This window comes from Apteryx mantelli, chromosome Z (genome assembly GCF_036417845.1).
Source record: "Apteryx mantelli isolate bAptMan1 chromosome Z, bAptMan1.hap1, whole genome shotgun sequence".
NCBI classification, from domain to species: domain Eukaryota; kingdom Metazoa; phylum Chordata; class Aves; order Apterygiformes; family Apterygidae; genus Apteryx; species Apteryx mantelli.
The window spans coordinates 72445019-72461317 of NC_090020.1; the positions used below are offsets into that span (position 1 = coordinate 72445019).

General features: G+C 36.7%; 1 protein-coding gene across 1 annotated transcript in view; it reads left to right on the plus strand.

Annotated features, from left to right (window-relative positions):
• Window positions 1-16299, plus strand: part of RICTOR (RPTOR independent companion of MTOR complex 2) — a 94905-nt gene that overhangs the window by 67975 nt on the left and 10631 nt on the right. The window contains exons 23-33 of the mRNA XM_067315628.1: window positions 2511-2675; window positions 3250-3326; window positions 3436-3514; window positions 4439-4548; window positions 4672-4759; window positions 5554-5646; window positions 6563-6669; window positions 7515-7744; window positions 8481-9510; window positions 13535-13712; window positions 14936-15020. Of these exons, the coding sequence (XP_067171729.1) occupies window positions 2511-2675; window positions 3250-3326; window positions 3436-3514; window positions 4439-4548; window positions 4672-4759; window positions 5554-5646; window positions 6563-6669; window positions 7515-7744; window positions 8481-9510; window positions 13535-13712; window positions 14936-15020 (2242 nt within the window). The remainder of the gene's footprint in view (window positions 1-2510; window positions 2676-3249; window positions 3327-3435; window positions 3515-4438; window positions 4549-4671; window positions 4760-5553; window positions 5647-6562; window positions 6670-7514; window positions 7745-8480; window positions 9511-13534; window positions 13713-14935; window positions 15021-16299) is intronic.

Here is a 16299-nt window from a genome sequence, read left to right on the forward strand (position 1 = left end):
CTCCATTTGTTAATGAGTGTCTCAGTATAAATGAGAAAAAGTCATTTCTACAGTCACTTTAGCATTAGAAGGAGAGAGTGGCATTTTGGGGTGACTGTATGCAACAAAACACTTAAGGAGTAACATCCTTGATCAGTGAAGCAGAAGCACATCTTAACCTGCCTTCATAGGTGCTCTGGTGACTCATGCTGAGGCAAATTAATACTGCCTCAGCTGCCTTTCTACCAGTTCTTGATAGAAACAGCAGAATAGGCAGTGCATCATCTTCTCAACTGCTGCAGTTCATAGCCTAACATTTTACCTTAAATCCTCATGGGTGGCTAAGGGGATAGACACATCCTACATCTTCTGGCACCTATGCTGAGCTATATGTAATCAGCTGAACATACTGACGTCTGACTTGCTTTATCACACGTGGGGGGCTTTTAGTAGTAAACATAAGGAACTCCTTCTGGCAGTTTGGTACAGGATATTATCTGCATCTTGTATGTAGTTTGCGCTTGGAGGGCGAGGGTGTCTGTTTCCTCAGATATCCTCTTCACAGGTTTTCCTTTCAGTTCTTGTCAAAAATAAAAATACTTCAGAATATTTTTCTGGAGACGCAATGCTGGATTTTGGCCCTCTGGTTTGGGAAATACATTCAGGTGATCATACTGCATGGAGGTTGTGGCCTTGTTTGAAGACTTCGGGTTGGTTGAAATGAAATCAATGTTTTTGCAGCCCCACATCAGAGGTTCCACAGAACTAACCAATATTAACTGTAAGATCTTGTCCTTGGGTGGAAAGAACTGTCTCAGAGCCTATTGTGTATGTAAGGTTGGGATTTTTTTTTTCCCCTCCAGCTCATCATTTCATACTTATCTGCAGTGAATTTAGTTTGTCATTTTATTGTCCCATCAGAGTCATGAGGTCCATCTCATCTTTTCGTTCTCCAAATAGAAAATAAAAGTTGCGTTTTTTTTCTGCAACAGCTATCTGGATAAATTAATTCATTTTCAGAAAGTATTTCAGGAAGTGAAAACTTATGTTTTGTTCTCAGTATATTTATAGTGGTAGGTATGGTTCTTTGTAGACTCACTTCAACTCTTGAACTACATGACACTGAATTCTGGTTTCATATTATTGTGTTATTCTGTGGGCTTAGCATCGAGATCAAATGATCATTTTAGCATAATAGTTCTTGTTCTAATCTTTCTTAAATGTATTACTAGTCATCTGTTCCACATACGAAGAATACCACTTGCCGTGTGTGCAAGCCATTTCAAAATGATGCGCAGCCTATCCTAGCTCAGTTGGGAATCACTGTTGCCACAGTCATTCCTGATACTTAAGTCATGTCCTTCCTGCCTTCCCTCCAAAAAAAAAAGAGTCTCTGTATATTCAAAAAGTGGAAATGTGCAGATGATATGTGAAGGTCGAATAATGAAACAAGGTTTTTGAGATGAACTATGCACATTCACATTTTCTACTCCCATTTTCTTTGAAGCCCTACATACCAAGTATTTCTGGAGAAAGACCTGAGACAACTCCAGAAACTATTGTTAACCTAGGTAGTGCTGCCCAAGCTGCACCAATTCACCTGTCTCTTATAGTGCACACTTGCAAGTCCATCCCAGCACAGAGTATTTATGGTTTAACATATAGAAAAGTTACTTGGTTGTAGCTATCACAGTTGTAAAGGTATAAGGACTGAAGACCTGAAGAAAGGTTTGGACACCCGATTATCTTTTCCAACTGTGTTTGTTTAAGTAAAGATAACACCTTTCCCAGTGAGCTTTGTCAAGGATGTTCTGTGCTTACTCCAGAAGCCAGTATACTGCACTGTGCAAATTCTTGTAGATTAAGTCTATTTGCTTTTATTTTGCATGTAATTTCTCTAGTAGAAATGTTAATCAGTTTATGCTGTTATTCAGCAAGCTTCGAACAGCAATACAGGAACTGACAAAGTACTTACTTCATTCTGCCATCACTCAGAAAAACACAAAGTAGAAATCTAAATGTTGGGAAGCTATTTTATTACAGAAAATAATATTTTTATATTTAGAAGGTTTTCTGAGCAGCTGTGAAGATTAGATATTTTCGGAAGACCAGTTTAAAAGTTTTTAAAATAAATTCCCCTGAGGTTCTAAGGTTCACTTATTAATCAAAATGTTTTTCCAACTGTTACGTACATGAAAATGTATGAAATTGTACTAGCTGTTTACAAGGTATTTCTCTTTCATATGCTGCTGACTTTCAGTATGGTGCCATCACAGTAAATGACTAATTGGTATAGGCTTTCCGATGAGACTTGCAATGACCAGATTACTTGTGATCTCAGACTTAAATTCACCATTTGGTAAGAGAGAAATAACTCTCTAACAGACTGTAGTTTTAATGCCCGAAGTGGGTATCACAGTTGCATGCTATAAAATACTGCAATTGAACATGTATTTTTAAAAGTGAAGAATAATTAACAGCATTAGCTATTTTTCTTCCATTCAAACAAGCATTTCCCTTGATTTTTGCAGAGCTGCAGGTTGTATGCAACAAAACACTTACGAGTATTACTGAGAGCAAATGTAGAGTTCTTCAGCAACTGGGGGATTGAGTTACTGGTGACCCAGTTACATGATAAAAATAAAACTATTTCTTCAGAGGCACTTGATATTCTAGATGAGGCATGTGAAGACAAGGTGAGCATCATTTACCTTTTTTTAACCTCATTTTGGTATGCAACCCCATAAGTGTTTTTTTTTTTTCTTCTTCTTTTTCCCTTAGTGGAGATATGGACGTTTATATAGCTGAGTAAAGGCATACATCAAGCTACTGACAGTTTGCATTCTTGGTCTCCTGGGCAGCTTTCTCTAGGTGACGCTGCTTGAGCAGGAGGGTTGGACTAGATGATCTCCAGAGGTCCCTTCCAATCTCAACTATTCTTTTGTCATTGATGGACTCCATAATAGTATACAGGCCCCTTGCTAGAAAGACTGCAGTATTAATGACAAGAATGAGTAGACTTGTAGATTATGATTACTTATAAATACTAATTCAGACTAATTCAGGTATTTTGGTACTATACTTTTTGTAAAGTAATATAAATTTAATGACAGAAGGTACCTAAAGTAACTAATATTAGGATAAGCTTAGTACTGTTTGATACTTCCTTTCATGAAATATTTGTTACCTCACTGCTGACAGACTGTTGTTGTTGTTGTAATTTTCAGAGTTATATAGTACTCAGATGTTCCATATGCATTTTTATTTTAGGCCAATCTTCATGCCCTTATCCAGATGAAACCAGCTCTTTCTCATCTTGGAGACAAGGGTTTACTTCTACTCCTAAGGTAAATGTTGAGTATGCTGTTTCACTTTACACTGGGAAAACAGTAAGCAAATTCAAATTACATGATTTATTTTTTGGTGGAGTACTGACTGTCTAATGTTACTTTTCAGATTTCTGTCCATTCCAAAGGGATTTTCCTATCTAAATGAAAGAGGCTATGTAACAAAACAAATGGAGAAGTGGCAAAAGGTAATACTAAGAATATAAGGTGTGCATTCACTTGAAATTTGAAAGTAGGAAGGGTGTGAATACAAAGGTTTAGGAGGTCAAAGGCTGTGAAAAATATTGTACAGTCACATGTGTATTGCTAATGCTAGTACATTTACTTCTTCAGTGATTTATGATTTTGTTGAAAAAGGTCAACAGAAACTTAGTTTCATAGCTCCTCTGTACATACATGCTTTTGACTTAGCCAGGCCTTTTATTGAATTTTGATACTCTTGCAAAAATTTAAGGACTGCAGTGGCTTACTGAATTTCCCAAACAGTTGGTTGTGTACAATTGTATCTAGAGAACTGGAGAAAGGGTTGCTGCTTTTCAAGACACCTGTCACCTCTGTTTTTCCTAATGAAAGTTAGATCTAGATATCATAAAAATTCAGTTAGCCTATGCTGTTAGGAAGTAAATAGGAACATGAGTCTCACTAAGAAGAATGTATCATGGTTATGACTAAAATAAAACCATTCATGTATTACTTTATAATTGATAATGTGTGTTTTCCTGAGACAGATATACCATTATAATGGTATATTCCTGTTGGCCATTAGGCAATTTTGTGAATAACTTATACATAAGTTATCACTTGTCTAGGAATACTGAAATGCATGGTGTCCTATTGAGATTATTCAAGTTAGAAAAAGAAGTGAGGTGTTTCCCTCCTTCCCCCCTCCCTCTCTATCAAATTTCCAGAACTAATTGTGGAATCAGTTGTAGATTCTGTGGAAAATCATTGTGTGTATGAAGTGCAGTAATTATGGTAAGTCTGACTTCAGAGCATAAAAAGATTCAGCCTTCATTAAGGAGCCCTTTGGTTGTTCCTTGCTTGTAAAGTACCATACTATAAAACCATGAGCCACTTAACTATGTTGTATCAATCTGTCTGTCATCTTTTAGGAATATAATTTAAAGTATGTTGAGCTGATTGAAGAACAACTTAATGAAGCACTTACCACATATCGCAAACCTGTTGATGGTGATAATTATGTTCGTCGGAGCAACCAAAGGTAAACACTCTCCAAAAGATTCTTCTTTCTCTTTAAACTCAGAGTAAATACACTGTAATGTAATATATTTTAAAATAAAATTTCATAATTGCTGTGAAATCATATAACTTCTCTTTCTACCAGATTACAGCGACCACATGTCTACCTGCCAGTTCACCTTTATGGCCAACTGGTGCACCATAAAACAGGCTGCCATTTGTTGGAATCTCAGGTCAGAATATTAACTATTAATAACTTTTACAGTTAAAGAGTACTGTAATCCTTTTAAAATAAATTTGTTTTAAAAGGTATCATCATTTAAACAGTCACTGCAAATTAGGTAGATTATGAAAGTCTCAAATTATATGGGGACAAAAATTTTGTGAAGACAGTCTTTTCCTATCTAGTTTCATGTAAAATTTCTTCCTGACACTGAAATATTAGAGAAATAACTTACAATATTTTTCTTAAAACGGGTGGCAAAAAATTAGAATGGCAAACAACTCAACAATAGGAATAATTTTTCATTCTGTATACAAATGTGTGAATTCTGTAATAACAATTGTCAAACTATGCCTATCCTTTTATAAACGCAAAAATGTACATAGAGGGAAACAAAAAAAAAAACCCTTTCTATTTACTATAAAAACTAAGCAAACAAACCCTAAACCAGTTCTTTGTTTAAATAAATTGACTTTTAAACTAGGTTTACAAAATGATATATCAAATTGTATATAATAATTGAAAATTTCAAGAAAGCACTTACATATTGCAGTGGGTTAATTTGATGAATCTGTCTTTTTTAATTCTGAATTAAACCTGATGCATTCAGTGGTTAAGTTTTCTACCTTCATTACAATTACTGATAATTTATCCTCATAATGCCAGAACTATCACCTGTTTACTTTAGGGTGTGTACTTTAAATTAGTGCTTTACACTTAATAAAAATGCAAGAGAACGTGTTTCACTGAAGTCTGCTTTTCATTATGAACTAAGTGCTTTTCTCGTTTGTTTTTCTCCTTCAGAGTATTGTTCCAGATCTAAGTTACACTGTTCGTTCCCCAATGCTGGATAAGTGGGAAGGAATTAAGCAGCTCAAAGCAGCTCTTTGGGCCTTGGTTAGTAGTAGTCAGATTTACAAACTTGCAGCTGTTTCAGTTCTGTTGTGACTTTTTGATACTGAAATAACTAAGCAAAATTCTCTTAAAGTTATTTAGGGATTTTGTCATAAAGAGGGTGTGGTTTTCCAAGTTGACTTTCTGTATCTGGACTTTCAGATGAAAATTCTATTCGTTTGTACCAGTTTTGTTCTATGCTTATTTGTTGGGGTTTTTTTTAATTGTTGCTTTAGTTTTTGTTACAGTTTTGTAGTTTTGTTATGTTAAAAAGAACAGATTGCTACAAGTAGCAACAGTATTAATATAGAACTGGGGTTACAGGTAGCTGTGGTGTATTTTTAATATAGTCACTGTGGTGCTTCTAAACTCAGTGTTTCTGGAAGAAAGTTGGCTGCCCCTGTTGATGCGTGTGAATATGTCATGACACCTGTGGTAGTTGTATAACACGGAAAACCTAGTGTCTGTACCTGTCAAAGCTACACTTGTAAAGTCGTTTTGACACCTAAAGTGTTTGTCTATCCTCTTTCCTGTCTTCCCCAAAGTTTATTTTGAAAAATTTGCTCAAGCTGACTATTAGTGGAAGACATTGTAGGTATGTAATGAAATGCCTTTGCAAGAGGGATGTAAAATAAGTAAACTTCAGATCTTACTGCAGGCTGCAGTATGACTGATGAGCTGAGGGCTACAGAGTAGTTAACTGTGACCAGTTCTAGGTATTATACATAGTGTCCTGAGCCCTTTATTGGATGTGGGTAACTAGGAAATACCAGAAGGATAGATTTCATATTTCTAATAGCTTTGAGATGATGTGGCTTGAATGTGGAGCACCTCAACTAACAAGTGAAAGGCTTTTTGTTCAACAGCACTGCGGGTCACATCAAAATTTAAACATATTTGACAAACTGTTTTGTTCCAGGGCAACATTGGATCATCAAATTGGGGTCTTAACTTGCTTCAAGAGGAGAATGTAATCCCTGATATAATGGCGCTTGCCCAGCATTGTGAGGTTCTCTCCGTTAGAGGGTATGCGTATTTGATTTTGAACATAACATTTACAGACGGTATTCCAGTAGATTTTCAAATAGACTTTCTTTAGGGCACATGAGTATAATGTTGCCACTTATTTTGAAGTCAGTTATTAAAGATCATCAATGATGACGTTTGAGAGGATTTCAGAATTGTATAAGAAGGTTAAAAGTACATGCAGTAAGCTAAGGAAGCTATGAAAAAAGAAGATACAGCTTTCTTTTCCCCCCTCTCCCCCCTCTCCCCCCTCTCCCCCCTCTCCCCCCTCTCCCCCCTCTCCCCCCTCTCCCCCCTCTCCCCCCTCTCCCCCCTCTCCCCCCTCTCCCCCCTCTCCCCCTCCCCCCCTCCCCCCCCTCCCCCCCCTCCCCCCTCTCCCCCCTCCCCCCCCTCCCCCCTCTCCCCCCTCCCCTCTTCTCTCTTTTTTTAAGCAATCAAAATATTTACTACCAATATCCCTGTTGCAATCAATTTATTATTCTGTCATTTTTTTCCCACTATTATTTTCAAATCTTTAGAAGAAAGCATAAGTAGATAATCTTTTGCCTAATACTGCTCCTACTTTTATGTTTGTCCTTTAAAGAAAATACACTTTTCTATTATATGTATCTGGGTTTTTGTAATAATTACAGTTTATTTTTGAACAGTATGTTTGCAGATATTTTAGTGTATTATTTAAGTTTCCATTGATTTACAAAAAAAAAAAAATTAGGAACAAAAAGCTGCTTAGCAACTTTGTGAAGTTTCTGCTGAATTGTTTTGAAACTGTTTCATTTAAAAAAATAATTTTAGTTAAACTGGATGCTGTATTGCTGCTCTTTTTTCTATATGTACATTGAATACAGAACCTGTGTCTACGTGCTTGGTCTAATAGCCAAAACTAAACAAGGATGTGACATTTTGAAACATCACAACTGGGATGCAGTGAGACACAGTCGTAGACAGCCTTGGCCGGTGGTCCCTGATGACATGGAGCAGCTCTGCAATGAACTTTCTTCTATACCTAGCACCCTTAGCTTGAACTCTGAGTCCACCAGTTCTAGGCATAATAGTGAAAGCGAATCTGCACCTTCAAGTAAGTAAAAATTGTGTTTTAGTGTTCTCACCAACCTTTTGGCAAGGCGAGGTTAAAGCAGATGGCTTAAAGGTGCTAATGCAGGAAAGAAGGGTGCGAGCAAGAGGATAGGACTATTTACACTCACAGAGAAGAAAATGTAGACAAGTGAGAGGGAAGAGAGCAGAGCAATGTCTCAGATTTGCATTTGGCTTAGAGGGTAAGAACTTTTAACATTAGGGTAAGTTACTAGTTTTGAGGTCAACACATTGCTTGCTGTAATACCCCAGAGAAAACTCCATACCTAGGTATAAAGATACATTTATGTCCTCAAAGGAATATCTAGAAAAACATTATATGTATACAGTATTACTATGTTTATATTCTTAATATGTTTTGTGTATTTAATGCATTTTAATTTTGCAATTGATATTTGGAATTTAAGTTCAGAAATATACCATATTTAGGTATCATTAAAGGAGTGCATCATCAGTTTTAATCCTAACCACTGGAGATCTGCGCTGAAATAAGCCAGTGTGGCTTTGCTTTTGAAGCAATGAAATCTTCAGCTCAAGTATTCCTAATGATACATAATTTACTGTACAAGGTTCTGAAGGAAAAACTTTGACTTGAAAGTTGCAACAGACTTCATAATCTGTAATTTTGTCTTTTTAGAATAACTTACCTTTTTGCAACTTAGTTCATACCCTTTGAAGAAATGTTTGATTTCAGTGACAAGGGTCTCATGTAATTTCAGGTATGTTTATCATGGAGGATGACCGTTTTGGCAGTACTTCCACTAGTACGTTCTTCCTAGATATTACTGAAGATGCAGAACAAATATTTTATGACAGACCTGGACCTTCAAAGGACAAAGACCGTAGTCCCTTTCCCTTTTTTTCTTCTAGCAGACTTGTGAAAAACCGCATTTTAAACTCGCTTACTCTACCTAATAAAAAGCACAGAAGTAGCAGTGATCCAAAAGGAGGAAAACTGGCATCATCTGACAGTAAATCAGGCCTGAGGCGAAATCGTACTGTAACAGAACCTTCCAGTAGCATAGACTTTACTCCTGGGGATGAATTCAACCCTGTTTTCAGAGTTCCTAAAATCCAGACTTTACGATTAGAAACTTCTTTTGTTGGAAGTAAGCACACAGAAGATACTGATAGTACCCCAAGTATTGGAGAAAATGATTTGAAGCTGCCAAAAGGTCTTGGAAACGAAAATCACCGGGAAAACACAAGCAGAGAAAGGCTAATAGGAGATGGTTCTACGCAAACACATTTCAAGAGTCGTAGCTTAAGTTTTAATACAGATACCACAACAAGTGGCATAAGCTCAATGAGCTCTAGCCCTTCAAGGGAGACTGTAGGTGTGGACACTACAAATGTAGACACTGACTGTGGGAGTTTGAGTACTGTGGTGAGCACAAAAACAGTCAAACCAAGTCACTGTTCGACACCACAGTCTAACCACCTGCCTCTCTCAAAATCAAATTCTGTATCCCTGGTACCCCCAGGGTCTTCTCATACACTTCCTCGAAGAGCCCAGTCTCTTAAAGCTCCTTCTCTTGCTACAATAAAAAGTCTTGCTGACTATAACTTTAGCTATACAAGTTCTCGAGATGCCTTTGGCTATGCTACACTAAAACGCTTACAACAGCAGAGGATGCATCCCTCACTGTCTCACTCAGAAGCTCTAGCATCTCCAGCGAAGGACGTGCTGTTTACTGACACTATTACCATGAAGTCTGGCAGCCTGGACTCTCGGCTAACCCCAAGCCGGTAAGAGATTATGTTCTCATTTGTTCTCATTTTTCTGATAATTTTTTCCAGCTTCAGCTAAAAGTGACAGTCACTGCCTGGTGACTGATATCTTCACTGAAGACAGTACAGATGTTAGGAGAATAATAGGCTAATGAGAAGTCTGAACTTCCAGAGTGCTGTAAGAGAGGCCCAGTAAGAAAGGCCCAGTATCCATTGCTGTCCTCACTCCCTGTCATGCCATTAGTGTGTCAAAGGGCTATGTTTTCTTCCATCACGTTTTCTTCTTGTTTAACTCTTTTATTATTGAAAGAAAATTACACTGACAACATTACTAAAGTTGAAATGACACCAAACTGCACATGTTGTGGATATCTTTTTCAGAAAATATTTTTTTCTGCCTCACTAGGTGAGACTTTAAGATGTAGAGTGCTGCCTATATGCTATTCTTGTGTTCAGTGTGGCTTTGAGGTGAGATACAGATCCCACTGATGTGAATGTGAGTTTGGCTTCTAGCTTCAACAGAGCAAAGATTTTACTCATAGGGTTTATTTTTAGATTGCAGTGCCACCTTTTTGTTATTGAGTAACAGTAGATATTCTTAAAACTAATTGGATAGTTATATAAGATACCTAGCTCATGACATTGACATTCTTCCCAGCATAGCTACAGTCAGTGCTTAACAACTTTCTCTTAGGATGCTTTCCCACTTTCCAAATATTTCCTTTCAAATAAGCTTTTAGCAAGTAGATTTTCAGGTTTCTCCTGAAAAGGAAAAGACACTTTCTATCCCTGTTTTTACCTAAACATCCTGTCTCACATGAGAGAAAGGGGAGAAGTTACAGTGTATTAGTCACCTCCTTACTGTGCAAACAGCAAATGCCTGGGCCCCAAACTGCATGCCAGGTACCCAGCTAAGTATATACTGCCTATTTCTTTAGTACTAATTTCCTTTCCTTTCGTCATAAAATTGTTGATATTTTCACATGATTCTGATTAGATGTTATAAAAGATAGGTTTTGTACCTTTTATTTTGTTTAGCTAAGTTAGAAGTAGACTGAGTGTACTGATTAAATTAAGGATGATTCAGTAGGTAAGCTGCTCTAGCCTGGGTGATGGAAAATGGAAGTACTGTTCCTTGCTTTGTCACAGGCTTCCTGTTTAACCTTGAGCAAATGAGTTTGACTTAAATGGCTGTACAGATTATGTTGTGTCTGTAGTTGTGTTGTACCATTCTTTGCGATCGTGTTCTTGATACACAAAACAGCCTTGGTGCAATGGACTTTCATGCTGAGACTGAGCATGCAACATAATACTAATGGTATTCCCAGTGCTTAGCTGTTCATGATCTCTCATATCAGTGGTTTGATGCAAGGGTTTGAGCTGACCTGTTTAACATTGAACTGAAGTGGCTGGAGTGCTTATAGCTCTGACGATGATGACTGTGGTTTGAGAAGGTTAAAACAACTCTGGTTTTTGACTGTGTTAGTGCTTCTAGTCCATTTCAGTTAAAGGTTGTTGAAAGCAGTAAAACCAGTTAGAAGCACTTGTAGACAAATATTACACCTTCACAGAGGACAGTAAGGGAATAAGATGAGGTGCTGGTTTCCTGCTTTGGATAGTACAGATGAGAGCTTCTGCTAGGCAGCAACATCGGTACGTGCCCAATGCCAGAACACTGTCAGTGGGAGATGGAGCGTGGGTAAAGTTTTCCTGTATTCGGGACAAAGACCAAGTGGTGCAGGCAGAGCAGCCTTGGGGGTGAGGTGCTCCTCCTAGGAATGCAGTCACGGCAATGTTAGGTGCTGTGCTATTTCTGAGCCAAAGGTCTGAAGCGTAGCTGGATGGTCATGTGAAATATTTCTCTGTGTCCCAGTTTTCAGTCTCAAAGTGTAGAACAGAAATCATACTATTTCTCTATCTCAAGGGATAATGTGAAGGTACAAAGTTATTTTAGAAAACAAAACTTTGAGTTGCCTGCTTGTATAAAATTGTGTTCTTGATTTCTTTTTTTTTTCTAATTGTGTAAGGTGTTAAACCAACGTCTCATCAGTAGACAGTACAATAACACAGAACAATGCACAGTCAGTTAAACAGTGTAATCTAAGAGAGATAATTATATAGCAAATTATTTTTATGTATTTATTTGTTTTTAGAGAAAAGGTCTCGCTTTGGAGATCCTTAAAGTCTACTACTACTATTTCAAATTTTGCAGAACTACCAATGTGAAGTGGAGATGCAGGCAAGCAAAGTGCAGACTAAATACAACTCATCTAATGAATGTCTCTCCTTTTGTAGGATATAAACACTACAATCAGTACTAGTGTGTCTACATAGAATAAGCTTTATTTTTAATTCTGCAGTATTTTATAAGCAATGGATAGGTATAGTTAATTTCTATGTGTATAGTACATTTCTATGTGGAAAGATCAATTTCATTTTTATGTGCAAAGTATATAATAACAGAAAATGAAGGATATACGTCACACTAGAATGTGAAAAATTAGGATCATTCAGCTGGTTTGCAAATCAAGCTAAAAATTGGGAAATGTAGTGACCCCTGGGAAAATCATTTTTCATAAATTAATCTTTTTATTAACAAACAGTATGTTTGTCAATAATATATTGAATTTGTGGCCGAGTGGGGGATAAAATCAACTTCTGCAAATTAATTTTCCTTAACCATTATTTTCTTCCTATAATTATGTTCATGCCTCATTTCACTACATGCTTTCCACTTCCACTGTGAGCAAAGCAACGTTCCTGTGGACAATTGCTTGGCCACTGCATGCAGTCTCTTTCAATGCAGTGTAGTCCTGTACTATGCATGAAATGAGGTAGTAATCCAGGTGGAAAATAAAATGTATGACTTTGTGGTTAAAGTCTTGGTAGCATAATTTGTGTGCACTGTGCTAAGGATGTATAGTTAGTATTTTAGCACTTCCTTACCTTTTTGTTTTACCTTTTCAATGTTATTGTTCTTTTAACATAACCGATAGTGTGGTTTTCTAGATGTGTGGGTTTCTTCATTTTTAAACAAATTTGAGGAAGAATGGTGATGAAAAGGAAGAAGTCTGTCGTGTGCTATATTGACACTTACATGGTCAACTCAGAATACGAAGCTCTAATCCACAACACAGATCATCCATTTATGCTGGCTAACAGAAAGCATTCACAAGTTCTCATCTTTAATGAGAATGAAAATGAGAGGTGGCCAAGAAAATTTCCCATTTCTCTTAAACTTGGTTTCAATTTTAATTCATTAACTTTCAGCTTACCTGGATTTTATCATCCTCCCCCCCAGCCATTGGTCCGATTTCTGTCATTAGGACTGTGGTCAGCACTGAGGACTTATTCTCCAGCTTCCTCTCTCATGTCTCTCTCTCCAATCTCATTTTCCCAAACAGTTTCTTTCTTTTTCTTCAGGCTGCTTGTCACAGTCAGCTCTGCTCACTGTGCAGGTTCAAGTTTGTGGATGGCTTCTTTAGAGTACAGGATAAAAAGCTCCTTGTTCTCATCTCTGATTCTTAGCAAACCCAAACTTTGCAGTTGCAGGGATGTGCCTGCATAGTTCTGAGTCTGTGAATATCCAAAAATGGTACATTCTGTCTATAGGTACATTTCAAAATAAGGCAGTTACAGCAGTTTAAAAGTCTAAATCTTTACTGATTGTATGTAGGTGTGTGTGGGCTGTAAATTTTCAAATACTGCTAAGTTGATAAAAATTGTTTTTTTTACAGGGTTGGCTACCCCTTAAGCAAAAGTTCCATCCTGCTATTCCTCAAGCCCCTGTCCCAGGACTTTCAAAGAAAAGATCACAAGAAATTTTTAACTGAGGAATTGCCAAACCATGCAATACAGCATGAGGCAGTACAATGCACAGAATGAAAGAAATGAGCCTAAATAGTTATAATTTGACAGAGTAACAAGCTCTGGGTTTTATATTGGGAAGATGAGGATAGTCTTTGTCAGCAGTCCTTCTTATTTGTAATGTGCCAGAATGAATAATTTACAAAGATTGTGATTTACTCTTTTAATGTTACAGGTTCATGAAAGCTTTAAGTTATGCTTCGTTAGATAAAGAAGATTTATTAAGTCCTATTAACCAAAACACACTTCAGCGTTCCTCCTCTGTTCGCTCCATGGTTTCTAATGCTACATATGGTAGCTCTGATGATTACATTGGCCTTGCTCTCCCAGTGGATATCAATGAAATATTTCAGGTATTTATATGATAATTTAATGGGTTCATTTGCATTTTCATGCTAAATAGTGGCAAACTGTGGCATTTTCGTCCAAATAGATAAGATTGAAAAAATAAGGAAAACATGATGTAGTACTTTAAAGGAATGTATTTGGGAGAACAGGCATTCCTTTTCTAACCCTTTTTACAGAAAAGCTTCAGTCTGTTTTGTGCTAGCATCTGTGTATGTGTTATTAGGCAAATGATGACATAGAATAGGTTAGTGGAGTGTTAAATGATGGTAATATAAATATGCTGTTAATAGGACTTTTAGTTGACAGACAGTTCTCATACTAAAATTGGCATAGTTTATGGACGTTTCTTAATATCTGTTTAGCCAACTAGTTTATATATTCATTAGTCAACCATATAATACATATAATCCCACAGTAAAGTCTTCCTGCTACCATGTTCTCTTGATTTAATACTGCTTTATTCACATTCATCTCACCATACCATTGCATTACATTATTTAGCCTCAGAGATACATATAAGTTAAAGCAGATTATCTCAGTGTCTTATCAGTTCTCTTCCTCTTTCTACTTAGTTAAGCAGACCCTGACACATCACAGGGTTTAATATTCTATTACTTGATTATCACAAACAGGACATTGTCTATATCAAAAGTAAATCAGTGTCTTCCCTATCTTTAGTTTACTTAGTCTTTGCTTTTCAAACCTAAATTCCTTTCTTACTAATCTCAAAAATTACTAAAACTAGAGCAAAGGCAAGATCTTTCATCATTCTTGCTTCTGTTCCTCCTTTATGAAATTACTACTCTATTTCTCTTTTACTACTCTTCCACACTCTTCATGGCCTATTTTTGTTGCCTCGGTTTTCTCTCTCAGCTCTTTTTCTGGAACGCCTCGTTGTTGTTTTTGCTCTGCTTTCCTGAGACATCTCCAGTGTTCTGGAGCGATCAGGGACAGATCATGAACAGCCACTTCTGGGTCACCGATTTCTTTACGGCCTGTCACCACTGTGTTTTACCGTTTACTGAGTATTTATAAGCCTTGCTTCGCAAATGCTCGTTCACAAATGTACTTTTTTTTCTCATTGGCTTTTCTTTAGCATTCAGGAATCCATCCTTGAATTCCACTTCTAATTACATCTTTTTCCTGAAGTTGTCCTGATTAAAATACGTTTTTCCTTTGTATGTGATTATCGTCTGTGCTTATTTTAATTTTCACTTGAACATTCCAGGTAAAGGAAACTCCATATTTCCAGAAGAAAACCACACCTCCATTTGATGATCGTGGAGCTAGGGTCTTTGCACCTGATGCAGGAGGTATTTTTTTCCTCTTCTGTAGCTTTCCATTGTTTACTTGTATGTTTGTTGTTTAGGGAGGCTGGGGGGGGTTATTTTTATTTACAAAAAAAAGTTATTTTTTGCTGTTGAATTTTGAGAGCTGTTGAATTTTGAGAGCTGTGTTCTGGCTTTCAGGATAACAGACCATTAACTCCTTGTTTAATATGGTTCAAGATAATGCGATGTTGCTTGAAAGCAACATAAACACGATCCACCTCTAATAAACTAAGGAAGAAAGTCTACATATCTTTTATTATAATATAAGCTATTGCTAAGCAAAGAATGGTAGTGATAGTGGATTAAAGTAACATTTTAAACTAAGATAAAAAAGTATAATGCTGCACACGTATTCAGCCGTTACATTTTGACTCCCCTTTGATTACATGCGGATTTAGAGCTACCAATGAAGATGTTAGGTGTGTATTTCAGAAAGTAAATTTTGTCTTTCTGTGATGTTTCTGTGACAGTTGAGATCAGCGGAAGTGATGGAACATGGTACAAGAGAATTGCAAGTGTTCTGTAATGCCTGGCTTGTTCTGGAATGCGCTTCCTTTTTACTCCAGAGTAGTCAGAAACATGTAGGGCATCAATATGTATCTTTTTAGTAGGACAGCTAAAAAAGAAGTATTGATGATACTGATTCTAGAGTACTATAGGATAGCTGTTGTCTTGCTTCTCAGTTGTCTGGAACTTTATCACAAGCACATTCAACACCAAAATAGATGCATCTTAATGATTTTTTTTTTAATTTTGTTTTGTTAATGTAATATATAAAGCTGATTTTCCTGAAAGTGTGTTTCTGTAGTTTGTAAGTTTTGGTGTAAAGTAACTTTTGTTCAGAATTGCGTTTGTTGGTATTTTCCACTGAGGGAAGAGCATGTCACTGAGGTGCCTTAGGCTTGCTTCTGCATTACTGAGTCTAGTTTCTTGCTATTACAGGCACTGAGTTGTTGTTTTAAATTGTGTTTTTGTTTTCATTTGTGCATATGTCATTTATATACATCTGGTATATTGTTTTACTAATCTCGTTTGATACTGTGAAAACTCATAACATAATAGTATTACATGAGTACTACTAATGTTGAAATGTCAGGCTTTACCACATATCTTCTTACAGTATGTGTGTTTATAGGTTTATTTGTATCCTTTGCAATAGTTTGTCATTTATAATAAGCTAGGACTAAAATGCTATGTTTACTTCTGTAATACTAACAAATCTTGGAGTTTAACCATTCCAAAAAGTTATCTAGATTTTTTG